Source organism: Leptopilina boulardi, unplaced genomic scaffold (genome assembly GCF_019393585.1).
Source record: "Leptopilina boulardi isolate dan_hultmark-lab unplaced genomic scaffold, ZJU_Lbou_2.1 LbouV2_166, whole genome shotgun sequence".
NCBI classification, from domain to species: Eukaryota; Metazoa; Arthropoda; class Insecta; order Hymenoptera; family Figitidae; genus Leptopilina; species Leptopilina boulardi.
Window position 1 is genome coordinate 387,602 of NW_026137714.1, and position 27,752 is coordinate 415,353.

The 27,752-nt window shown below is 27.2% G+C and overlaps 2 protein-coding genes across 2 annotated transcripts; both read right to left on the reverse strand.

The window, feature by feature from the left end:
* Nucleotides 1–14,803: 14,803 nt before the first annotated feature.
* Nucleotides 14,804–15,643, reverse strand: LOC127277423 (jerky protein homolog-like). Its single transcript, XM_051298524.1, has one exon. It carries the CDS (start codon nucleotides 15,641–15,643, stop codon nucleotides 14,804–14,806), a length of 840 nt encoding a protein of 279 aa, XP_051154481.1.
* Nucleotides 15,644–21,394: 5,751 nt separating this feature from the next.
* LOC127277424 (uncharacterized) lies at nucleotides 21,395–26,622 on the reverse strand. Its single transcript, XM_051298525.1, has 6 exons — nucleotides 25,837–26,622; nucleotides 24,859–25,035; nucleotides 23,049–23,280; nucleotides 22,361–22,924; nucleotides 21,871–22,275; nucleotides 21,395–21,708 (listed from the first exon to the last, which is right to left on the reverse strand). The coding sequence occupies exons 1-6, from the start codon at nucleotides 26,620–26,622 to the stop codon at nucleotides 21,395–21,397; spliced, it is 2,478 nt and encodes an 825-aa protein (XP_051154482.1).
* Nucleotides 26,623–27,752: the final 1,130 nt, after the last annotated feature.

Here is a 27,752-nt window from a genome sequence, read left to right on the forward strand (position 1 = left end):
TTTTTATTTAAGTTAAATAAAAAGTCTAGTAGGCTCTGAGACAAATATACGTTTATTTAACTCAAATAAATTATATTAAATTCAAATAAAACATTTCTCTGAGTGTAGGTGTGTATATTCTACACTTCTCTTTTCATTACGGTAATCTGCACCGAATATTCTGTCTTGAGGAGGTCTAAGTGCCGTGCTTTTTTAAAATGTGTTTGTCTAAACAAAAAGTTTCAGATTACTCAACGTTGTTTTAATATATTTTCTTCGTCGTAAACTTTTTATGAGCTGTGGGTAAGTGAAAATTTGTTTGTTTTCTGTCGTGTCTCAGAAGGTCTTTTACCTTTTTTTGACTGGTCTTGACGGAATCTCCTTTGAGATTATTTTTTGGGAAATGTAATAGTTTTGTGTATTAAAAATTAATAAAGTTCGATAATTGTATGTGGTTTGTCAATTCCAATAAAAATTGACTGGCGTCTAACTATTCGCGTTTGGGTTTCTTTTTATAACAAATAAAAAGGGGAGGTTAATTAATAAACTTTTAATTATTCCAATATTTACGTTATAAAAAAGTTCTTTCGAGAGTCTTGACGAATTATAGCACTCTTTTATAACATATTAATTTATAAATAATATTTTTGAGGACAAATTTTAACAATTTTTCTTTTAACAATTCAATTACATTATTTTTTATAACATTTACATTTGTTATTTAATAAAAAATTATTTTTATTTACATACTTTTTTAAAGTACATGTATTTTAAGTACTATATTATTTTTATTATTATTGTATTATTAAAATTAGTTGATAGTTTAGTTATTAAGTGTTCTATTTATTAAATAAATTATTTTAATAATATTTTAATAGGATGGCTAAAAACTGAAATTAAAGAAAAAAAATTACTATATATTTTAAAGTCCTTTTTACACAAATTTAATAAATAACTTATAAATTACTCTAGAGTTTTTTTCAATTTATTCGTTAATATTTTTGTTATATGGATGACAATATATGTTACAGAAAAAATTCTGTTTATTAAGAATTTAATTAAATAAAAAATTAGCAACGTTAAATTCAATATGAAAATGAATTTAATTAATTATATAATAAATCGATTTTATCAAGAAATTGAATGTTTTAGTTTCAATAACTAACCCTTAATGAATCCATTTTTCTTTTATTTCACACAATTTGTAAGCAAATATACAGATGTATATGTTTGTATATCAAACAATCTTATTCGCAGATTATCTAAAACACGCTTTGACGGAATGTCCTAAAATTTTGTATGATTATATAATGATTATAATTGAATAAATAATAATTAATATATTCTTCATCAAAGATCATGATGTAAGCAATTATCTTTTTACTTTATACACCATTTTACACATTTTTCATAATAAATATTTATAATAATTAAATTATTATTTTTAATTAAATAATTTTTAATAAATAACATTTAACACTCAGATTTAAATAAGAAATGAAATTTATTTTTTATAATTTATTTATGCCAAATAAAATTTTTTATTCATATTAAATTAAAAGTCTAATAGGCTCTGAGACAAATAATTATAAATTAATATATTAATATATTAATAATTATCATATATAATTATGTATTATATATGTGTTTGGCTACCTGCTATGCAAGAGGCCATCTACCCAAAAAAAAACTTTTCATATATGTATACATATGAGATTCAGCAAAAAAGAATTTGCTACATTTTTTCTGTTTTAAAAATTATTTACAGAACTCCCTATTACCGACGATGCACTAAAAGTTTAAAGTAGTTGTAAGGAAAAGTGTTCCACTCTATGAGGTCGCCTAAATCTTTAAAACTTTAGTCGGTAACAACGGTAGTCGTTAATTTCAAAAATGCTAATTAAAAAAAAAAATATTAAATTATAAAACCATATATATATATATATATATATATATATATATGGGACGTTTCACGTCAACCGGCCCAAAGCTATGTCCAAAATTCTATGCAATAAAAATAAACATGTAATAGATGAAAATACTCGTAAACTCATCCCCTTTCAATTGCAAAGTGGTAGAATTAAAAATTCAAAATGGCGTCCTTACTATGTCAAGTGGAAGCGGCTAACTTCAGAAATAAGTAATTATGTTTATTAATTTCTTTTAAAAAATTATGCAAAAATTTTAGGTCACCACATATTTTAATGTTTTTGGGGTCGCTGATTACGAATCTGAAGTCAGTTTTTCAAAATTCAAAATGGCGGATCCAATATGGCGGATTATTTTTTAAAAATTAATTAAATTTGCTTGAAACTTGCTACTCGGGGATTTTCGAGGTCGCTCATTACAAATCTGAAGTCAGTTTTTCAAAATTAAAAATGGCGGATCCAATATGGCGGACGAATTTTTTAAAAAATCATTAAATTTGCTTGAAACTTGATACTTGGGGGTTTTGGAGGTCGCTGATTATGAATCTAAAGTCAGTTTTTATAATTCAGAATGGCGGATTTAATATGGCGGACGAATTTTTAAAAATTGATTGAATTTGCTTGAAACTTTTTACTTGGGAGTTTTGGAGGTCGCTGATTATGAATCTAAAGTCCTAGCGTTCTGAGATGCCTGAGGTCTTCCTCAAACACAACTTTTCCTTAATTTTTCTTTACTCCCTGCTATGATTTAGAAGGATATTAGGTACAATATTTGTAGATAAAATTATTCACCTTGTTGCGAGTCAAAGAAACTGTATAAATCGAAAGGAAGAAAACGAATAATCAAATAATGTGGCTGATTCAGTACATTTCATTATTAACTGATTAACTGAGTTTTAGTAACTTTTTAAATGCGGCTGTAATAATAATTTATTTTCATGAATGTTCATGTAAGTAGTAACAACATTTGAGCATCGTAAAAACATGGACGATATCTAAATTATAAAAGACCTTATTCAGACTTCGTAAGATATGTTTTAGCGATTGTCATTTTTTTCACGATGTTCAAATGTTTTTATTAAACCCTCAGTGTGTCAACTGTAAAGGATCATGTGATGGCATAGGAGCTATTTTAAAGAGAGAAGCCACTCGTGCTAGCTTGCAATCCTCACCAGACAAAGCCATTTTAAATGCAGAGACTCTTTACCAATGGGCTAAGCAAAATATCAAGACTTCGCAGATTTTCTTTTACAACAAGCAACAACACGAGAGAGTGAAACGAAAACTTGCTAGTAGATTTTCTAGAGCACCTAGTGTTACAAAAATTCAATCTGCTCATTCTTTTATTGCAACATCAGAAAAACAATTAAAAATATTCAAATATTCAAATGCACCTCATCCTATTGCAGTTATGCAATATTAAAATATAATTACATTGGTTTGGATGTATTTTGTAAATTTAATTCAAACGGCCTTTTTTAAGGCCACCAAAAAATTATGCTTTAAAAATTACAACAATCAGCCTTTTTCAAGGCTACCACATTCTTACAGTTCATAATTATAACAATCGTCCTTTTTAAAGGCCACAAAGTAATTATATTGGATTTGCCATTTTTAATTTTGAAAAACTGACTTCAGATTCGTAATCAGCGACCTCGGAAACCCCCGAGTAACAAGTTTCAATCAAATTCAATGAATTTAAAAAAAAAATTCGCCATATTGGATCCGACATTTTTAATTTTGAAAAACTGACTTCAGATTCGTAATCAGCGACCCCGGAAACCCCCGAGTAACAAGTTTCAATCAAATTCGATGCATTTTTAAAAAATAATCCGCCATATTGGATCCGCCATTTTTAATTTTGAAAAACTGACTTCAGATTCGTAATCAGTGACCTCGAAAATCCCCGAGTAACAAGTTTCAAACAAATTCAATTAATTTTTAAAAAATAATCCGCCATATTGGATCCGCCATTTTGAATTTTGAAAAACTGACTGCAGATTCGTAATCAGCCACCTCGAAAACCCCCGAGTAACAAGTTTCAAGCAAATTCAATTATTTTAAAAAAATAAGCCGCCATATTGGATCCGCCATTTTAAATTTTGAAAATCATACTTCAGATTCGTAATCAGCGACCTCGAAAACATTAAAATATGTGGTGACCTAAAATTTTTGCATAATTTTCTAAAAGAAATTAATAAATATATTTACTTATTTCTGAAGTTAGCCGCTTCCACTTGACATAGTAAGGACGCCATTTTGAATTTTCAATTCTGCCACTTTGCAATTGAAAGGGGATGAGTTTACGAGTATTTTCATGTATTACATGTTTATTTTTATTGCATAGAATTTTGGACATAACTTTGGGCCAGTTGACGTGAAACGTCCTATATGTAAAATAAATGCTTAATAAATTTATTTCTAATGGTGTTTTATATTAAATTAAACAATTAATTTCGCTTTTTCAATAATTACTTTTTATTTATAATGTTAATTATGGATATTAAAATGATTAATAATTAATAACAAAAAAAAATTAAAATATGTACTATTCATTATATTGTATGTTAATTATTGTAATAAATATTTTAACAAAAATAAATTTTTATATAAATTAAATTAATAGAAATAATAGGATTTAACAATTATTATATTATATTATTTATTAGTTATAAATATTAATAAAAATTATAACAAATCTGCCGTGCTAAGCAAAAAAAGTCTAAAACTTTTTTATATTGTCTTTAAAAGTTTATAAGTATAATACTCATTTGTTTTTAAGTTGATTTTTGGTTACACGAGTACGGGAATTTCAACCTAAAGATAAATGTCAGTTATTGACTTTTTGACTTCGTACAACACTCTCTAAATCTGAATACAGTGAATACAATCACTAATTGTAAGTCGAAACTCTTCCACATAAAAATTAAGTGTATATATGCACTTACGCATAAGTGTTTATTTAAATTGTTATTGTTAATTATTATTTATTAATTAATTAAAAATTATTAGAAATATTAAAAAACAATTTGAAAAAAATAAATACAATTTTAAATCATTATTAATATATTTTTAAAAATGGAAAATAAATTTAATAGATACATTTAAATTTTTATATGTACAAGAAATGTAATAAATCAGAAATGTTCACAGTTGTCAGAAATCTTCAGAAATTTCAGAAAAAGTCACAGCTTAAAAATGGTAGGAGTAAAATGGGAGGAGCTTAGAAAGTATATGGTTAGAAATGGTGAGAAACGTCAAAAGTGGTGAGAATGGTTAGAAATGTTCAGAAATCCTGAACATTCTTGGTTATTCCTGATTTTATTTTTAGTAGGGTATATACACGCATACTTATACATATATATATAGTGTCGATATACACACATATATATGTATATTTTCATTCATAAAATTTATAAGTATATACGTATATAATATTTAATATTTTGTGAAAGTTACAATTTTTAAAAAGAAGAATGCATTATTTCTTAAATTATGTACTAAAATTTATATATTTATATACTCACAAATTATGAGGCATAGCACAATAAGATCATATAGTGTAGATCTTATCTTTTCGGACCTTCGGTCGCCAGGCCCAAACAATAGCGGAATGCAGTAAACTTTATATTGCGGGTCCCTATGTTGATTTTTGTATTTTAGATAAATTGAGTATTATAAAGATATAATTTCAGAGAATTTTCAAAATCAACATTCAACCCTCAATATAATGTTTACAAAAGATTATTACTTTTGGAAACATATTATCTTGTTTTTGAGAAGAGAGGAAAAAAAAATATATATAAATGTAGCCAGATGTAACATGCGCAATTTAAACTGCCGAAGACGTTCAAAGACTTCCTTGAGTTGTTTTTCATGTTCCTCTTTACTAGAAGATGCTACGAGTATGTCATCTATATAAGCGAAAGCATAATCGAGTCTGTCTAGAGCTTTGTTAATATATCTTTGAAACGTCTGTCCGGCGTTTCTCAACCCGAATGTTGTTGATATGTATTCAAAAAGACCGAAAGGGGTTATCACTGCGGTTTTGTGAAAATCTTCCGGCGCGATCGGTATTTGATGATATGCCATATGTAAATCTATTTTAGAAAATATATGTTTACCATGAAGGATTGCTGTCATATCATGCAAATGAGGTACCGGATGTTTGTCTGGGTAAGTTTGTGCGTTAAGTCGTCGGAAGTCACCGCAAATACGCCAGCTGCCATCTTTTTTTCTTTTCATTAGAATGGGAGTGGCCCAACTACTTTTCGACGGTCGACATATACCCATACGGAATTGAGCTGAAGAACGTAACGTTAATTGTTTAACGGTTACAAAAACCAATTTATTAAAGTTTGTTCAAATTTTAATCATTACCAAAAGAAAGAGCATGAAAAAATGTGTCGGAATCCATGAGTTTTATTCCAAATTTGATGTCGGAAAGATATGAAAAATCAAAATATTGAAGAAGTTATGGATTCTCAAACGTTAACGATCGCGTTAACGGATGCTTATTAAAGTTTGTTTAAATTTTAATCATTACCAATCGAAAGAGCATAAAAAAATGTGTCGTAATCCATGAGTTTTATTCCAAATTTGATGTCGGAAAGATATGCAAAATCAAAATATTGAAGAAGTTATGGCTTCTCAAACGTTAACGATCGCCTTATCGGACGCTTATTAAAGTTTGTTTAAATTTTAACCATTACCAATCGAAACAGCATAAAAAAATGTGTCGGAATCCATTAGTTTTATTCCAAATTTTATTTCGGAAAGATATAAAAAATCAAAATTTAATAAACCTTTTCAATCGGTAATGATTCCATTTTCGCGCGTTTATTTAAGTTTATGCCATTTTTAATTGTTATTTAATAATATTATTGTAATAATTATCATTATTTTTTCATTATTTAATTATAATTTTTAAATATTAATTTAAATTTTATAATTTGAAGGTTAAACTATTCAAAGGTTTTAATGCGTTCAACGTCAGATCGGTAAATCGTTTGTTTTCGCGTTGCTAGGTTTATGTTTTATAACCATTTGTCTTATCATTGATAGAAACGTCGCTGGAGTAAAAAATGTAATTATTATATTTATTTCTACTCAATTTTTTTATTTATTAATATTCATTTATTTTATTTGTGGTAACTTTTTTATCCTTTTTATCAGAATCCTCACGGACTTCAATTTGGAGATATTCTATTTTCTTCCGATTCGGGTGGGAGATTTTATATAAAAGAAATGGATCAAGTAAGTTGTTTTATGTACCTTATTTTATTATTTCTTTATATTTTATTTATTTTGTTTTATTTTTTTATTTTAATTATTTTGTTTATTATGTTTTTTATTTTATTTTATAATTTTTTTATCGTATTAATTATGACCATTTTTTTATTTTATATATTTTGTTTTATTATTTTAATTATTTTGTTTTATTTTATTTTATAATCTTTTTAACGTATTATTTTTGACCATTTTTATTTATTTTTTATATTTTATGCAATTTGTTTTATTATGTTTATTATTTTATTTTATAATTTTTTTATCGTATTATTTTTACTATTTCTTTATTTTATTTATTTTGTTATATTATTTTTTTATTGTATTATTTTTGACAATTTTTTTTATTTAAAAAAACAAAAGTTTTTATATATATTTTTAATTTCATTAATATTTTTAATTTTTAACTTTGTAGTACATATAAAAAATCAAACTCCCTGTTATCTCCTTTCAGTTTAATCATCAGAAGAAGTCTTATAATCTGAACCGAACTGATGATTTTCCTGCTCTCAGTTCCTCCAGGGTAAAAAAAACCTTCGCAATGCAGTCTGCTCCATCTTCAATACAAAATGCTCCATCTACATCCGACAAAGATTCACCTATATCCGACAGTTCTTCAATTCCATCCACAAATCCTCCACCAACATCCGACAATGCTCAATCTCAAAATTCTTATAATGTTCCACTTCCATTCAACAATGCACCATCTACTTCTTATACTTTTTATCATAGCAACAAAACGATTAATCCCTTCAATATCTTAACTTCAACTCCTTTGGTCTCACAATTTCATCAGTACAGAGTGAAGCAGGAAGTGAGTATTTAACTACTTAGTTAAATATTCATATGAATTTAAAAAATTCTGTTTTTAAAATTTTAAAATAATTTTAATAACCAATAACTAATTAATAAAATAAATAAAATAAATAAAATAAATAAAATAAATAAAATAAATAAAATAAATAAAATAAATAAAATAAATAAAATAAATAAAATAAATAAAATAAATAAAATAAATAAAATAAATAAAATAAATAAAATAAATAAAATAAATAAAATAAATAAAATAAATAAAATAAATAAAATAAATAAAATAAATAAAATAAATAAAATAAATAAAATAAATAAAATAAATAAAATAAATAAAATAAATAAAATAAATAAAATAAATAAAATAAATAAAATAAATAAAATAAATAAAATAAATAAAATAAATAAAATAAATAAAATAAATAAAATAAATAAAATAAATAAAATAAATAAAATAAATAAAATAAATAAAATAAATAAAAGTCAACCCTCCCAATAAAGCCGCTCTCAATAAAGCCGTTTCTCCACTTGACGCTCGAACTCGTACCCCCACTCACGCGCCAGAAAGTCCGTCGCTTGAATTTGATCTACCTGTCTCCCAATAGAGCCGCTAAGCAAAACAACTTTTTGTTCTCTTTCACATGTAGATTTTTTGTTTTAGGTTTGTAATCGAATAAAAAGTGTGTCATTTTTTCTAAAATATAATTTATTTATTTATTTATTTGGAACATAACGGGACATGCCCGTTACAAAAGTAACGAGTACAAAAGTACTCCTAAATCTAAAAATTACAATACTAAATTTTACTAAATCTAGGTAGCCACTTAAGAAATGATATTTTAGTTTTCGTTTAGCAAGATATTACGTAATGATGTTGTGAATCGTGTGACATTATTATCAAAGAAATTGATGTCGTATAATGTATAAAAATTGCATTTCTAATAAAATGTGTTGTCTGAAATAAAATTTTCTAAAGTTTTTAATTTTTGAATTATATTTTTAATAAGATTTTTCGTTTCTAAAATATAGTTAATTGCAGGCTTAATAGTGATTCTAATAAATATTTTAGGGGAAATAGGGGACTGAAAATTTAATAAATAGGGGACTTTTAGGGTACTATGAAAATTATATAAATAAAGATAAATGTTTAATTTATAGGCCAGACGACAAATTTAGCACAGCTTTGAAATATTTTTGTTTTGCGAAAACATATTTTATAATTTGTAATTCATAAATTGTTGAAACTGAGATTACAGTTTTCTCAGTTTAATTAATATCATCTTTATTGTACATTGCACTGTAATCTAAATTTTAAAATCTAGAAGGTCTTATACTTTATTATAAAGATTTTATGTTCAAATTCTATTAAATCCTATCTGCTGAAAAATATAGTACTTTTTCTATTAATATTAAATACAATGCGTATAACGAAATTATTATTTAATTAATTATTAACTTAAATATTATTTTGTTTTATTTTAAAATCTTCTAAAACAGAGAAACATTTGATAACCACGACAAATAGTTAATAGAATTTCTATAAAAACTGGTGAAAATAAAATATATTCGTTAGCTAATAAATACATAAATTTGGTAATAAATTCATTAAACTTTTAATTTTGGTAAAAAATGAATATTTGTAAACAGTATTCTAAAAAAAATCAAAAATTTTACTAATTTTTGTAAAAATAGTGTATATGAGCAATTCCACGTGTACTGATCGACCATTTTGCTTTGATGTTAGCAATTTTCTTCCAATTTTTATTTCTGATAGCTATAAGGGTAAGAAATAATATAGTGTAGGCGATTTTGAAAATTTCAAATTTTTTTTGAAAATATTCAAATTTCAAAATTTATGTACTAATTTTTTTAAAATGAGATATCTCTGGTTCTTTTCAATATTTTTCAAAGTTTTTTTTTTAAATTTCTCAGTAAAATACGTACTTTTTAAATAAATTTTTTCGAAAAAAAAATTTTTATTAATTATTAAAAATTTTTCAAAAAAAAATTTTTTTTTCAATTTTTGAAAAACACCCCCCCTCCGATTTTTTTTGTTTTTTTTAGTGATAGCCAAAACTATCAAGAATTTTTTCGTACAAGATTTATAGTGGGATCACCATAACTTTTCGAGAAATCAACGAAAATGTCAACCGGGACCCGTCGAGATTGATGCACTCCTGCACGCCGGGCATGCGCTACGTCATGTATACGTGAACGTCTGCACATTGAACTAGAAGCGCATTTCTGATCATTTCTCAGCGTATTATTGAAGAACTCAAAACATAGATTACCTACTATCCTTATGTCACATGTTTCTTTAAATTTACAATTTTTTTTACTCTTTTTTTACGTTTTATCGTTGCAGGTATTTCTTTGAATAATTTTTTTGTTAAAAAGTGTAAGTTTCCTCTTATATAATAAGTGTTTCTTAGATTGTAAGTTTGTTTTGGTTGATTTTGAAGATCACCATAGAAATTTTTTTTGTTGTTTTCTTATTATCGTCTGACGTTCAATATACGTTTCTTCTTTGAAGGTTTTTTTTAATAATTTTGTTTTTAGAAGGTAAGTGTTTAGATTGTAAGTTATTTTGTTTATTCCAAAGATCAGCGACGACATTTTTTTTTCATTCTACACATATTTGTTGTGTTAAAAGAAAAGATTTATAATTATTTGTTGTCAATCGTTTTTGTTTTCGAATTATCATCAGGCGTGATATTTAAAAAAATTTCAACTAAAATGTATGATAAGGTTTGCTGTAATCCCCTAAAAAACCGAATCATCGAAAATTTAAAAATAATCTTCGAAATGTTTCGAAAACTCTTCATGAGCTGTACCCAGAACTTTCTCGAGAGAAGCATATTTGCGATGTATGTAGAAAAGCGTTAGCTAAGAAAATATTACCAACTTTTGTTAAAAATCAAGAAGTTTGAAATCAGGAAATTGAATGTCAAGAAGTAGAAAATGAAGAATTTGAAAATTATTCAAGCGACGTTGAAGTGCATGATGATGCTGATGATAAGCTGGCAATTTTTTCTGATGTGGATAGAGAAGTAGCTTTTTCACATTTAAATAAATGTTTAGAAATTTTAAATGCATCACCTGTACATTTTGAGAAAAAGACGTCAATAATACAGAAGGAAAAAACATTTGAAAACGTAAGTTCCGTGTTAAAAACAAAACTTTTTAATCTTGAAGAAAGCAAAAATAATGAAGAAAAAATTGTCGATCATCTGAAAGAGAGATTTAGATTATCAGGAAAAAACAAAAATCTGCAAATGAAAATTTTATCTATTCTCCCTGTAGACTGGTCAATAAAAAAAATTGAAGATACTTTTGACTGCTCAAATCGTATGGCTCGAAATGCCAAACATCTTCTTGAAAATGAAGGATTCTTAGCTTCAACTAAGCCGATAAAAGGAAATTCTCTTCCCAGAGAAACACTAGAGTGTGTGCAAAATTTTTATAAAAATGACAATAATAGTCGTGTGATGCCAGGAAAAAAAGATTTTGTCACAATTCTGGATGAGAATGGTGAAAAAGAGAAAGTGCAAAAGCGACTAATATTAAGCAGTATTAAAGAATTGTACGTATCCTATAAAGATTCATTTCCTGGTCAGAAAATCGGATTTTCCAAGTTTGCTGAACTAAGGCCCAAAGAGTGTGTTTTAGCTGGTGCTAGTGGTACGCATACAATATGTGTCTGTGCACTTCACCAGAATGTTAAGTTGATGTTTACTGGAGGAAAAATAGAGGCTTTATCTAAAAGTGAAAACTTGGAAATCCCTACCTATAAACATTGGATAGCCAAATCAATTTGTAATCCTGCGACGGTGGAATGTCATTTTGGAACTTGCTCAGTTTGTCCAGGAAGCGAAAAAATAAAAAATGATTTAAAAGAAGCATTTGAGAAGAACAAAGTAGATATGATTACTTTTAAACAGTGGATCCAAGTAGATCGCTCAAATTTAGATACTTTGACTAAATCTGCAGCAGAATTTACCGATTCTCTTAGTGAAAAACTAGAAAAATTAATTTCTCATTGTTTCGTGGCTAAAGAGCAGGGTAAATTCCTTGAAGAAGTCAAAAACGGTTTAAGAGATGGAGAATTTGTTGTCATATGTGACTTTGCAGAAAATTATTCTTTTGTGGTTCAAGATGCTGCGCAAAGCTATTACAAATAATTACAAATATTACAAATAACCAAGCCACTGTTCATCCATTTGTCATATATTTAAAAAATTCAAAAAATGAAATAGAACATCTTAGTTTTGTCATTATTTCCGAAGTTTTACAGCACAATACGATTGCTGTTCATTTGTTTCAGAAAAAATTAATAACTTTTTTAAAAGAAACCATGGGCAAGGTAATTAAAAAAGTAATTTATTTTTCGGATGGATGTGCAGCGCAATATAAAAACAGAAAAAATTTCTTAAATTTGACACATCACCAAAATGATTTTGGCTGCCAAGCAGAATGGCATTTTTTTGCTGCCTCCCACGGAAAAGGTCCTTGTGATGGAGTGGGTGGAAGCCTTAAAAGATCAGCTGCAAATGCAAGCTTGCAACGACCTAATGAAAATCAAATCATAACTCCATACGATTTATACGAATTCGCCAAAAATTTGGAGAAAATTCAAGTTGCGTTTTGTTCGCAAAGTGAATATAAACAGGAAGAACGATTACTGCAAGCACGTTTTCGACAAGCAATCACAATTCAGGGAACTCATCAATTACATGCGTTCATACCTATATCAAAAAAGAAGCTTATTACAAAAACATTTTCTAATTCTTATGATTGTTCTGGTGTAGTAAATTTAATGCAGTAATTAAGTAATTTCTGTTCTTGAAATTCCCGGTTTTTATTTTCGAGTATGTATTTATATCAATCAGCCTTTTTTAAGGCTCAAATGCCAAAAAAGCCACATATTTATTTCAATCAGCCTTTTTTAAGGCTCAAATGCCAAAAAAGCCACATATTTATTTCAATCAGCCTTTTTAAAGGCTCAAATGCCAAAAAAGCAACATATTTATTCCAATCAGCCTTTTTAAAGGCTCAAAATCATTGTATAAAGCTTTTAAATTTATTATTATTTTTTTGCATCTTTCTCGTATAATAATCAATTTAGGCAAAAAGAGTATAAAACATAAAAAGTATGTTTCAATGAGAACTAAAACTTTTACACTGTAAAAAAGAAGTTCTAAATTAGAACTGATTTTGGTATTAAAATTGAACCAAATTACAATTTACTACCAAAATTGGTACTAATTTTTACAGTGTATGTTTAAAATTTTTAAATATTCCTTATATTAACCAATTTATATACCAAAAACTATTTTTTAATAGTGTTTTAAATCCTTGACTATTCCAGAGTTAACTTTTTCATCCTCCCCCACCCAATTTTTCATCTTCTAGATAAATGAAAGCTTCTCCAAAAAGAATTAATAAAAAATTTGCGAAAGTATGAAAGTATACAATTATCAAAATTTTATTGCTATTCACAATTTTAATTTTTTTCCCGGCTATTTCCCTGTTATTCCAACTACTTTTCGGTTAGTAGACCGCCAATGAATAAAAATAGAAAGGATATGAACGCGGTTGATATCATCTGTATCAACGGCTGCAGGAGTGCATCAATATCGACGGGTCCCAATTGACATTTTCGTTGATTTCTCGAAAAGTTATGACGATCCCACTATAAATCTTGTACGAAAAAATTCCTGATAGTTTTGGCTATCACTAAAAAAAACAAAAAAAATCGGAGGGGGGGTGTTTTTCAAAAATTGAAAAAAAAAATTTTTTTTTAAAATTTTTAATAATTAATGAAAATTTTTTTTTCGAAAAAATTTATTTAAAAAGTACTTATTTTACTGAGAAATTTAAAAAAAAACTTTGAAAAATATTGAAAAGAACCAGAGATATCTCAATTTAAAAAAATTAGTACATAAATTTTGAAATTTGAATATTTTCAAAAAAAATTTGAAATTTTCAAAATCGCCTACACTATATTATTTCTCACCCTTATAGCTATCAGAAATAAAAATTGGAAGAAAATTGCTAACATCAAAGAAAAATCGTCGATCAGTACACGTGGAATTGCTCATATTTGGAGAAAATTTTCAAAATAGGGTACTTTTTTAGAGACCATAAGTCAAAAAGGGGACTTTTAGGGAAAGTAGGGGACGACTATGAAGCCTGTAAAAGATGTAAATAATAAATCAACTAATAAGATTTATGTGAAAGTGGGTAAGAATAAAATACCATTTTTTTTATTTCAAAAAATATGTATTATAGAATAAACAAATTTTTAAATGAACTTTATAAAAAAATTAAATTTTAGAGAAAACAAAATTAGAAAATATTTTTTAACAAAACTTCAGCCGAATCCAAACGGTGGATTAATTTAAAGCTCTTCATATAATACTTTAAATGAATCAGATACAAAATTGAACTCAGGTGTCTCTTGGTCCATCAATTCCGAATTCTCAATTTGTATCATCTGCACTGGCTCATTATAAGGAATAGTTAATTCCTCACAGTTTACTTCTGGAGAAATAGGAACATTATCTGGTTCGTCTGAAAAAAATATATAAAATTATTATAATTAAATATATAGTTTTCTTTTAATCAAAATTCTCTTTATTAAATAAAAATTATTCATTTTTTTTAAATAAATATTTTTTTACTAAAAATAAAACGTAAAAGTAATTTAAGAGAGGAAAACTTCTCTCATATAGAGATTTTATTTTTTCGGTATATTGAAATATGTTCAAAATTAATTACATACCACACTTCATGTTCAGCTATTTCAAGAGTGTAGCGTCATCGGTTTCCTCATAACCCTGTATGCTTTGAAAGACTTTCAACAGATTATTTACATCATTTTTTGTTGCTTCAGAAATATTTGGTCGACTTTCTTTATCTACCGAATTATCCAGGAGATCAAATGTGCATGAAGATTCTTCTGTTTGGATAGCCACATCACGCTTTTCTATAGGCCACAAAGGATTCCAACATCTATAAATTGTTGACGATTTTAAAGCGTTCCAAGCATCTGAGATCCAAATTACGACATTATACAAATCTATGGTTTTTAAAAATGCCAATAGATTAAAGTTTTCATTTTCTGCTGATGACTGCATAATTGTATATAGTAAAAGATTTTGGTAATTTACTTTTAGTGCTTGCAAAATTCCTTGATCACAAGGCTGAATTAAGGAGGTGACGTTCGCCGGAAAGAAAACAACTTCAATTTCATTCACTTTCAAATACTTATGTGCCTTGCAGTTATCGACTAAAAGTATTGCTTTCAATGGTAGATTTTTGTTACGCAAAAAAGTTTCCACTTTGGGAACGAATTCCTTGGAAAACCATTCCTCAAAAATCGTCTGGTTCATCCAAGCACTGGTTTGGTTACCATACCAAACTGGCAAGTCAGTATCTTTATTTAAGTGCTTAAAACAATGGGGATTTTTGGATTTTCCAATTACAATCAGCGGTAGATTGAGCGAACCATCAGCGTTACAGCAAGAAGCAACAGTCACTTTTTCAAGTTGCTTTTTCATTCCCGAAACCTGTGTCATGTCTTCCGAAACATATGTCCTCTTCGGAATAAGTTTGAACTGCAAGCCCGTTTCGTCCATGTTAAACACTTGACATCTTTGTAATTCAGTTCGAATGATAGTTTCCGCAAATTTGATTTTAAATTCATTTGCTGCTATTTCATTTGCTGATAATTTCTCACCTTTGGAAGATAAGAATAAAATTATTCAACAATTAAATGTGACATAGAATGAAATTATATATTTTCAAATTCTATACTAATTAAATAAAAAATTTTTGAAATCAATTAGCATTAAATAAACACCATTAATGAAGTAAATTTGGGAAAAATGACAAATTATCACAAATAAACATACTATATTTAATATATAGAATATGTTTGGAATTAAGATTTAAACACAAAAATTTGTTTAAAAATTTAAAGATATTTTTGTATATGTAAATCTTAATTTTAAACATATTTATTTATATATATTTTTATACCTTTAACATATTTTAGTAAATTTTAGGCAATCCTGAGATATTTTAGAATTTTTACGATTTTAATAATTTATTTTTTCACTTTTACGAAATTCACGAATATTTTTTTATGCCCATAACATTAAAAATTATGAAAACGTAATTATATACTTTATGAAAAATTACTAATTACTACATATTTAAATCACACATTGAGTGAAGCCAATTTATTATAAAATTTTTTCCCAAAATGTTATAAAAACGTTTCTGAAACTTTTTCGACTATTTAGGAGACTAAATCTCATAAAATTCAATGCAAAAGAAAAAAATATATATATATATAAATGTGTAATTTGTCAATAATTATGTTTAAAATTATAAAAGAAAACATAAAGATAGGCAGATTGTATCATTTTGACTCACCTGTAATCTTTAGATTTTTTAGTTTTCTACGTGACAAGAATTTCTGTAACCAACCACTGGATGCTCGGAAATTTGCTGGTCCTGAGATTTCTTTGTTAATTATTAAAGCTTGTTTCTGAATTATAGATCCAGATATCGGCAATCCTTTTATTGAAGAGTTTATTATCCACACATGTAAAGTATTATCGAATTCCAAAGTGTTACCACTTTTTTTTGGCATTTTTCAAAATTTTATTTTTGACATTTTCTTTAATTTTCAATCTTTCGGTTTTCCAATGTCGTAAAGTACGTTCATTAATATTATATTTTTCACATATTTCACTAACAGATTGAGCATTTGCTTCTTTTAAAATATCGAATTTTTTTTGGAAAGAAAATCTTTTTCTTTGTTTGACTAGATCCACTAGACTATAACTTTTGTTTTTCGACACATGTTTTTCATTTTCTCCCGTCTGTACTTCATTTTCACTTGATTTTTTTTTACTTGATAAAGCTGACATTTTCTTAAATTGACATTCTTAAACACACATTTCGATCGAATTATTTCAATTTGTACCTGTGAAATATAAACACACTATGCACACATGTCAAATGCACGCGGCCATCTTGGGCGCCGGCATTATTGAGATAGTGTGCGGAAAACTTTTCGCATCTAGGGAGCATGAGTAGTGGGGGAACTTGAGTTCCACGAAAAACGCTTCCCCTTTCCGCGTAGACCGGCTTTATCGGGAGGGTCGACAATAAAATAAATAAAATAAATAAAATAAATAAAATAAATAAAATAAATAAAATAAATAAAATAAATAAAATAAATAAAATAAATAAAATAAATAAAATAAATAAAAAAAATAAAATAAATAAAATAAATAAAATAAATAAAATAAATAAAATAAATAAAATAAATAAAATAAATAAAATAAATAAAATAAATAAAATAAATAAAATAAATAAAATAAATAAAATAAATAAAATAAATAAAATAAATAAAATAAATAAAATAAATAAAATAAATAAAATAAATAAAATAAATAAAATAAATAAAATAAATAAAATAAATAAAATAAATAAAATAAATAAAATAAATAAAATAAATAAAATAAATAAAATAAATAAAATAAATAAAATAAATAAAATAAATAAAATAAATAAAATAAATAAAATAAATAAAATAAATAAAATAAATAAAATAAATAAAATAAATAAAATAAATAAAATAAATAAAATAAATAAAATAAATAAAATAAATAAAATAAATAAAATAAATTATTTCAGGTGGTAAATAAAGGTCAAAACGTGGTGGTAGGTACAATAGATACCTTCAAATAAAAAAAATTAAGGAAGAATATAGGGCAAAGACGGGCATTCTCGCACAGCTGTTGGGCAATGTGGTGAACGAAATTTACGAGTCAACCAAAAAAAATTAATTATTTTGTGTATTTCTGTTCCATAATTATTTTCTTAATTTAAATATATTTTCATAATAATTTTTAATTTCCTTTATTACATTTAATGTGTTGAAAATTATTTTATTATTTAAATAAATATTTTTTTTATTTTAAATATGTTTTAAACATATGATAAAATATTTTTTTTTTATTTCATTATTTCAATGGCGGATACAATATGGAAAATAATTTTTTTTAATTATTGTTTTTTCCTAAAAAATGGGTTTCTAGGGTTTTCTTGTGATCGCTAATTACTTATCTGAATTAACATTTAAAAATTTTTTTAACTTAAAATGGCGGATCCAATTTTGAATGTTACCAGCAGTTTCGTACACCAACCGTCCGCTACGCATACAAAATAAGAATAATTTTACACATATTATCATTGTCATACTTTTTATTAACTCTACAAAATGATTATTTTTCAATTTTGTAATAATAATTGTTTTTAACAATATTAATAACCATGGTACAAAATGTTCCGTCGGTAGTTCTAGACATGCCGATTCAGATCTAAGGTTCTAATAGTGATAAAAATCTGAAAGGTATACTGATTAAACTCAACAAAAAAAAGTCAAAAAATTTTAGCCCTCCAGCTAGTCATTAACGAAAGATACACAAGAAAAACCGTGCGCTGCGGGAAAAAACATACCATCGGTAGTTCTACACTGTAAAAATTTTTTTCGAAATTTTTCGAAAAATAGTTTGCAAGTTTTTTTTCGAAAAGATTAGAAATTTTTCGAAATAGTAATGTAGGAAAATTTCTAAACTGTGTTCGATTTTTTCAGTGACGTGTTAAGATAAATTTCGACTTTTTTCTAACCAGAAATTGAGAAAATTTTCTAAACAGTGTTCGATTTTTTTCAAATGAATCTGTTCCAGAAATCTTGTACAGTCACGTTTTTACAAACTGACAAAAGTCGAAACAAATATCGAGAATCTCTATTGTCAAGTTATAAAGCATTTACACCTTTGGTAAAAAAAATTTTTCTTGATTTTCAGAAATCAATCGGAAAATGCAAAATAACTTTTTTTTAGCAAAGGTGTAAAATGTAATGTATTGCTCTATTAGTTTCCATGTGCAGCATGAATGTGAACTCAAATTAATTAATCGTGATGCAAAACAAACAGTTGAACCCTCGAAATGTGATTTTACACTGATTTTAATCGCCCGTTTCTTCTAGGATTTGTTTAAATCACCATAAGAGCCTGTCCTATCTCAGAGTCTGTCTGATATCCAAATATTGCTGGTGACAATCCTTATTTTAAAAAATTATGTTTTTGAATTTTTCATGTCTTTCAGGGAAGGTATTTATACATTTTAATATCTACTAATCTCTGAAATATTAGAAGGATTAAAAATTATAATTATAATTATAATTTTCTTTTTTCTTTGGTAGAGATGAATACTTTGTCCATTATACTCGATAGTAAATGATTGTGAATTTGTTAATGTAATTTTATTTTTTTTTCTTCATAAGTTTGTGGTTTCTTCAAGTAACCTGAAAATTGTGCAATAATTTTTTATGTAAAAACGAATATCTGAAAAAATTATTTACTAAAAAAATTAGTAGTTGTGACTAATTTTTAACTATACCTTGCGTAATTTAAAAAGCCCTCAACTCTTTAAAAAAACTCTTTTAAAAAACTTTAAAAAATTGTATTGATTACCCGTGTTGATAAGTTAATTCCCGGCTGAAAAAACTTGTACAAGAAAATGTACAAGCTCTTGTGCATTAATTAAGTTCATTAATGAACTTGTACATTTTCTTGTATATGTTCGAGTAATGTTCTTGAACAAGTAATAAACGTATAATATTAATAAAAAAGTATAAACGTGTTCATGTAAAAGTACTTGTACATGAAACCTGCACAAAAAATATGTACAAGAACATGTACATTTTCTTGTACAAGTATATTTTCTTGTCCAGGATCATGTACAAGTTCTGGTACAAGAACAAGCCTCAATTCCGAATGCTGAACTTGTTCAACAACATTACTCGAACGTGTACAAGAAAATGTACAAGTTTATTAATGAACATGTACAAGAACTTGTAAATTTTCCTGTATAAGTTTTTTGAGCCGGGATGGACATAACCATCTAGGTTAAAACTTTAAACGCGTTTTTCTCGAAACGACGTTTTTTAAAGTGGCGGACAGCATAACTCGGGTTTCATTTATCCAAAAAAATATCATTTTCTTCGAAATTAAAGCCTGCAGGCATTATGCCTAAAACCGATTATCTATTCGTTTTTGGTTTTTCACTACGACCAAAAACTGCCCAAAAAACCTCTTTTTTAAAAAATTTTTGGAATTCGTTACCATTTTGTAATTTTAAAATATTTTTTATCGGATAAGGCACAATGCTCAACTACTTGTCTCAGCTTTAAAACGCTTTTTCAGTTTTTAAATTCGATACCCCTGATAGGCTGCAGCTTGTCCGCCGATTGAACAAATTTTTTTTCATCTTGACTTAAGTGCCCTCTGGTGACCACAAAGATACAATAAATTTTTTTTTATTTTTTCTTGAAGAACTATTCGTCCTGAATATTGTACAGGAGGTTTTTTTTCTTTAAATAAAGTAATTAACGAGAAAAAATAATTTGTTTGAACCCTTTTTTTACTGCTTCTAAAGTATAATACTGCCTTACGAAACAAAAACTCAGTTAACTCAGTTTGTCGTTATGGGCGACAATCATTCAACAGTATAGGCGGAAATCTACCTTAACGACAAACTGAGCCCGTACAGCAAATAGATATCCCTAGGATATCTCTGCGATATATCGAAAAAATCTTGGATATCCCATAGATGTCCACAGGATATATTAGATCTCCCTGGGATATCCCTGGAATATCAAAAGTTCCCTCTACTAAGATGTATTCAAGATGTTTGTAATGGATATCTGTGGGATATCCCTGGGATATCTTTGGGATATTTAAAAAAATATATTGAAAATAATTTATAATTAGTTAAAAATTATTTATACATATAAATAGATAATAAAAACTTTTTATTTTAAACGATTACATAGTAGAATGAACATTACAAAGTGAGAATATATTGTATCTAAGTATAATTTAATGTGAAAATGAAACAAAAACCTTATTTTGTGTTTTTAAAAAACATTAAGTTTTAAAATTAGTGAAAGTGTTAGCGTAATTTTTAGCTTTTCATTTTCTTTGTTACAAGTCAGATAATAAAATTTCTGATTAAAAAATCAGTAAGATTTATTTGTATTATAATACTGCTTTTATGCCACTTTGTCTTCAATTGGCAAAGAAAATATTGTATCTAGGTACAATATAAACAAAAAAAATATCAAAATTTTTTTCTTTTTTTTGAACTAAACGTGTTTTTAAACTAAAGAAGCGTAAATTTTTAAATGAACTCAAGTTTTATGTTGATGTTGGCTTTTTTAAAGTACGTAATTAAAAATAAGAAAATAAAATTTTTAAACTTGAAAACCTTGTTTAAGAAAGTAAGATTACATCGTAGTACTTCTTTTATGCCAACTCGTCTGCAAGTTCGTCTTGATGATTAGAATGTACTCTTTCAGCATCGCTTAAAACATTTCTAGAAATCTCATCGCCACCATGTTCTTTCGAATCAAAATTTGAGGTTAGAGGAGCATTTGAGCTGTCATCCATCAGTAATACACCGTCAAGATTCTCAGAGTTTATCAAATTTTCGACCGTTGTAATTTGAATTTTAGAATTAGCTTGTGAAATGCATCTTTGATGTGCATGTCTCAACCAATCTTTTATGTATTGTATAACATCGCTTTCTGAAGTGAATTGAGAATGATGCTTAGATGCACCTGAAAAAAAAATTTTTTTAATAATTTTTTTATTTATTACCTCTTCTTATTAATTTATTAAATTAGCCTTAATTTTATTTATTTTGTCATTATTGAGATTTATAAAAAATTGTTCTCGAAATCATTAATATAAATAATGTAATATATTTTTAAAAAACTCACTCATAATTGCACTGCACAATTGCAACTGTCCAAAGATAAACTTTCCTTTCTTCCCCAGCCAACTGAAATTTTCCGCCACTTCATTTGAAAGTGTTCTGATCAATATTGAATTTACATTATCTTTGAGGGATTTTCCTCCGACCTGAACCAAAAAACTAACCATAGTTTTCATGTAATTTGTTTTCGTTAATTTATCTTCAACTTCTTGTAATGCATCGAGAGTTTTGACAGGTAGAATTCTTTGCAAGTCGAAATCATTGGGTGACGAATCGTCACTTTTATTTTCAACTGGATTATTAGACTCGCTTAGTTGACATGCAATTTCATCTACCTTTTCTGCAGTAGAACTAAGTTGAAACTTTAATTCAGTAAAAGAAGAGACTACGTATTTCCGAAATGATTTCTCTGAAACAATGTAAGTGAATAATAAATAAAATATTTGCCATAAAAAAGAAATAAAATATTTGTTGACAAATTTAATATAGTATACCGTCATCATAAACTTTAAGTCCACTTTCCTTATTGCGTACTCGTTCTTTCGCATAATCTTTCTTTGGAATTGAACCGTTTTCATCTCCCTTTTTTGAAAAAACTGAATATTTGAATTGATTTGGTGCATTATTCTGTCTATTATTGTCATCACGCTGATTAACAGAAAGGTTTTTCGTGATACATCTAATACTGCGAAAAATTTGTTCGTTATGTGTAGTGTTACTTCCATTAGAAAATTTGTTTTCTATTTGAGATGAAGTAGAAGGAAGAGGGCTTTTCATGATTGGTACTGGTGGATATGAAGGTATCGGAGTTGCTTTTTGCTGATTTTTAGGGATGGTCTTGAAACTGTTCTCATCATTAAAATTATCGTCAGTACTCTCTTCAGATTCAGAACTTTCAATTTCTTGCAAACGCTGTTTTTTAGATTTAGGAGAATTTTTCTCCACTTCAGTAGTTTTTCGCTTCTTTTGTCTTCGTTTTTGTTTTTCATCCCTATCAGTATTTACATCCGTATAATCTTCGGCATCCTTCAGTTTCTGTAAATCTCTGGAATATGTTGCTGTAAAATATAAAGGAAGATGTCATAAGGTCAATTAATGCATAAATTTTATTATGAGTAAAAGGGAAATATAAATTATAGTTATTTGATAAATTAAAACGCAAATACACTTTATAGTACTTACCTGCTCCACCCAACAATTTGACAATTGCTTCCTTAGTCCAATTTGGTTCAGGTACTTGCTTTCTTTCTACAAACTTGTAATAACCGTTCATAGTTGTTGCGCGAGGCCAATAAACATTCTTTTTCTTCGGAGTTAACCATAATGTAGGAACCAATTGTACTCCATCAGAAAATTCGACTATTAAATATTCTTCATTTATTGTTTGCGGCTTTATATTCTTGCTGTAAGACATCTGAAATAGAAGTATACATTTTTTTACGTAAAGTATTTAATTTTCTAAAAGAAATTTAATCAGAACAAGACACTTTGCACATAGCGTTAGTTCAATTTCATAATTATCTTTTTAAAATAAATTTTTTAATTTTATATTTTTCATTGTAAGTTTTAACATTTTTAATTTTAATAGTTTGTGCGATAAATTAAATTAATAAAAATTGATAACATTTTTGCTAAGAGGTCGTGCATGTAATAATACGTCAAACTGTTTTGTTGATTCCCTCCCGCCCCCTTGTTACACTTTGTTACATACATTTGCGTTATTTATTCTGCAGACTGTCACAAATACTTTGACCCCTTTCTTTCTGTTCTTGTGAAGTTTTATGTGCACGGTCCCTAAGAAATAATTGTTTTTAAATATTTTTACTTCTTTAAAACAAAGTTTTATCAATTTTTTTTACATTCCTAAAGTACATATTTGATCTGAAGTCGACAATTTTTCAAATTTAAAAAAAACGATTATCAAACGTTTTTCATCTGCGATGTAATACGTGGAAAAATGTTCATGCTCAATGAATGATGGGGTAAAATTTACAAGACTAACTGAATTACCGTTAATGATTAATTAGATGATAATTTATTCTTAAAGTACTCACTTGGCCTAAAATTAACTCTGACTTTGCTTTACATTTAAAAAAAACGATTAGCAAACGTTTGCTTTATACGATACAACACGTGGGGAAAAAGATTATTGTCACCGCCATGCGGTAGCATTTACAAAAGTATAATTAAATTATCGTTAATGGCTTATCAAATAATAATTACCGCAAAATCATTCTTCAAATACTAAGTATTTTAATATTTTAATTTTTTTCTTTTAGTTCAGAAAAAGTTGCAATTTTAAACGAATTTTTATAAACAGTAGCTTATTTTATTTAGTAAAACCTTCTCCACAAACGCTATATTTTTAAAATTGTTAAAAGTATGATGTTAAAAATTTATTTAATAAATAAAATTTGCGTTGCTTATTATTTTTTCATAACATATAATAATAACAACATTTTTAACAATATTAAAAATGTTAAAATACTCACTATTGAAATAATGATGACTCAACATCATTTTTCTGATGTGTATAACTAGATCTTCTAAATGTGTTTGCAATTACATTATTTTTAATATAATTTTCTCTGTTTTAAAAATGAATAAAATCAATTTTTAGTTTTGAGGTTATATTTTGTGTACAGTTCTTCTTTTATCATAACTTTTAGTACTACTGTGTATGTAACAATGCTGATACAAAAAATTCGTTGTTCTTCCTCGGAATAATTATATATTTTTTAACAATGTTTTTCACCGGCCAAGCTTTCATAAGAGACAAACCTGAAACAACATAAATGTCTACCAAGGAAGATGGGCACGGAATATTATGTAAATCGTTTTTTGTTTCAAACTGTTGCCCAATAATCACCGGTTCGTTGGAATTTAAATCATGAGCAATATTGGAAATTAGAATAATTTTTCCAGAATTTAAACCACAACACAAATCCCCCATTTTTCGGACATCAAATTTAAATTCTTTTGTTGCAATTACTGCAAATTGTGGTGAGACACAAGTGTCAAGCATTGGTCCTTTGTTGTGCTGGAAACTAAACGAAAACTTTGATTCTTGATGTATTGTCGATTCTTTCGGATATGCTTTACTTTCAGTATATCTTCTAATAGCTTGCTGCAATGGCTTTTCACTTTTGTGTACAAACTTTTTTAAGAGCTACAAGAAGCTTTCAAATAAAAAAGCACTAAAGTTATCTAACTTGCCAAACCGTGAAACATCATCAAACAAATGAAGTAAGCCATGCATGTTATGAGTGATTATGTGTTCACCATATAAAAAGGCAGCCGTTTCAACGAAGTGTTGCAATAATGAATCTGCATATTCTGGATAGCCACTTGTCATTAAAAAATGTAAACCGCAAAAAATTCGGATAGCAACGTGAAGAGTGACAAAATTATCGTATAAATTGGCAGGCAAAATGCTTTTTAAGACAAGAGGACCAATGTATAAAAGAAACATTCTTAATTCCGTCGCATTCCAGTTTTTAATTTCTTTGAGCGCTCGTGTCTTTCTAGCGAATTCCTGTGGGATGAATTTTTTTAGTCGCAACAGCAGTCGAGAAATCTTTTGTATTTGCCATTTTCTTAATTTATGCTTGGAACGGAGTATTGTCCATAAATACAACAATTTTCGCATGCATCCTAAACAAACGAGATGCATGTAGTCGAAAGGTATGGTTTTTATTAAATCGATGTTTGGTATACGTTTTAAACAACATGGTCCCGTTTGGTGTTTTTTCTACTTATAATTGCGAATGTTCGCATCTGTTCGTTTTATGTATCGTCGTCTTCTCAAATACGGGAAACAGACACGATGATTTTTCCACTTGCCTCTAATTGTGCATTTAGGACAGCTGTGATAACCTGTGTGGTGCATAGTGTTCATTATAAAGGCTTTTGCTGGAGCGTCAAAGATAAATGATTTAATCGTGCAAATAAACTGCTCATTATTAAATACAAAATTGTCACCACAAAAAGTTTCTGTTTCCGTAAGAAAATCATCGAGAAATTCCTCCGCACTACTCGGTTTTTCATATCCAAAATATAAACCGATGATAAAAACGTCTGTAAAAGGTAGAACTCTACCTAAAATGGGCCAAAACTGAGCTGTTGAAGATCTGGATAAAGGAACACCATCAATTCCAATGCTTAAGTCAATTTCTCCTCCATTTACAATTCCATATTTCAGTAATATTTCTTTTATCTCATGCATCAATCCAAAGTGATAGTACTGTCTAGGATGAACAGATCTTATACCATTTGACCTTGGTGTACGAAGCAATGTCCTAGGATCCTTCGGCAAGCTACCTCTAAAGCAATCATGTTCTCTTAAATAATGTAATAATTGTGTTAGCGGTTCTTGATAGATTTTATTTTGCGTTGCCCATCGTCCAAGAAAAGTACGTATATCTTCCTTTTCTTCGTTAATATTTAATTCAACAGGATAATTAAAACTAATATTCTCTCCTACAGCAATACCAGAATCTTCAGGGCGTTCGACATTAAGTTCCATTGGTTGAATTTCATTTTCGTTATTGATATTGCAGTTTGAATTCAAAGAAAAATTTAAATCTGATACATTTTCGTTTAACTCATTATCAGAAGCGTTCAAAGATAAATCTGTTTCTGATTCTGATTCACTTGATGATACTAATTCGAAACTTTGTAAAAATGCATAATTTAGATTGTATCGACCTATCCTTTTACGTTTCTGTTTTTTACAAAGAAGTTTGAACGGCTTCATTACTGCAGCACAACTGCAAACAAGATGGGGGTCCCTTTTTATAAAAGAAGTTTATGTTCATTTCATGAACATTTTGCTTCCTCATTGCGCAAAGCAAAAGATTTGCTTCCTCTTGGAGGAAGCAATAAATTAATAATTTATATACATATTATTTTTAAAATATGATAAATGATTTCAAAAAATATATCTTTTTCCACCTTTTCCACTCTTTCAACCGTTTTATTGATGTTATCGACTGATTCCGGTATAATCGCTTTTTCCGTTACAGCAGATTCCGGTTCAATCTTTTTAGTTTGAATTTGTTGAATTTGTTTATAAAAGAAATTTGTTATAAATTCAAACACTGAAAAATTCAATTATTTATTGTAGATAATAATAATGTAATAATAAATGTAATGTTTTATTTTATTTACCCATGTTTTATTTTCAACAAAAATCCTTTTGAAAAATCTTGACCCTAATTTTTTAATAAACAAGAAGTAATACAATTTAATTAATTTAAAATTACTATAACAACTTATAAATATAAAAAATATCTCACAAAGGTAGCATTTGATTTTATTGGAGACCTAAAATCCAGGCTTTGCATATCTCTAATAAATAAAAAAGAAGAAAAAGTTTGGATAATTCAAAAAAAAGTAGGATTGAAACTGAGAGAGGATAAAAACAATTAAAGAAAAAGAAGACATCAAATCAAGTAAAATAATATAGGGCCGTCCATATACCACGTGGACACTTTCGCGGAGGAGGGGGGGTTTAAAAATGTATAAAATTGTCCACGATCCAATGCATTTTGGTGTCCACAAGGGGGGAGGGGGGGGTCAAAAATCTGTAAAAAATTGTCCACGTGGTATATGGACGGTCCCTATAACAAAACTAATTATAATATTAATTAAGTTAATTACTGTAAACAATTATTAAGTTTAATTAATATAATATAAATGAAAAACTTTTTCTACATCCTCTACGAGGTGAAATTTTTTAAAAGATCAGAAGAATAATGGAATTCTTCCTTAAAGATTTATTCTTTAAATTTAAATGAAATCTAAACTTTATATATATACCAATCAGTTTCTTTTGACGTAAGGAATAAGATTATTATATGTATTGCCTTTATTTTAGCTTTGAAA

What these genes read in the sequence shown, in the direction of transcription:
- LOC127277424 (XM_051298525.1), bottom strand. Translation starts at nt 26,622, where the DNA reads ATGAAGCCGTTCAAACTTCTTTGTAAAAAACAGAAACGTAAAAGGATA. An exon ending in CTTTTTGTGGTGACAATTTT is followed by an intron (nt 25,036 to 25,836) that starts GTATTTAATAAT and finishes AGCTTCTTGTAG; the next exon opens with CTCTTAAAAAAGTTTGTACA. An exon ending in CAAATTGTTGGGTGGAGCAG is followed by an intron (nt 22,925 to 23,048) that starts GTAAGTACTATA and finishes TATATTTTACAG; the next exon opens with CAACATATTCCAGAGATTTA.
- LOC127277423 (XM_051298524.1), bottom strand. Translation starts at nt 15,643, where the DNA reads ATGGACGAAACGGGCTTGCAGTTCAAACTTATTCCGAAGAGGACATAT.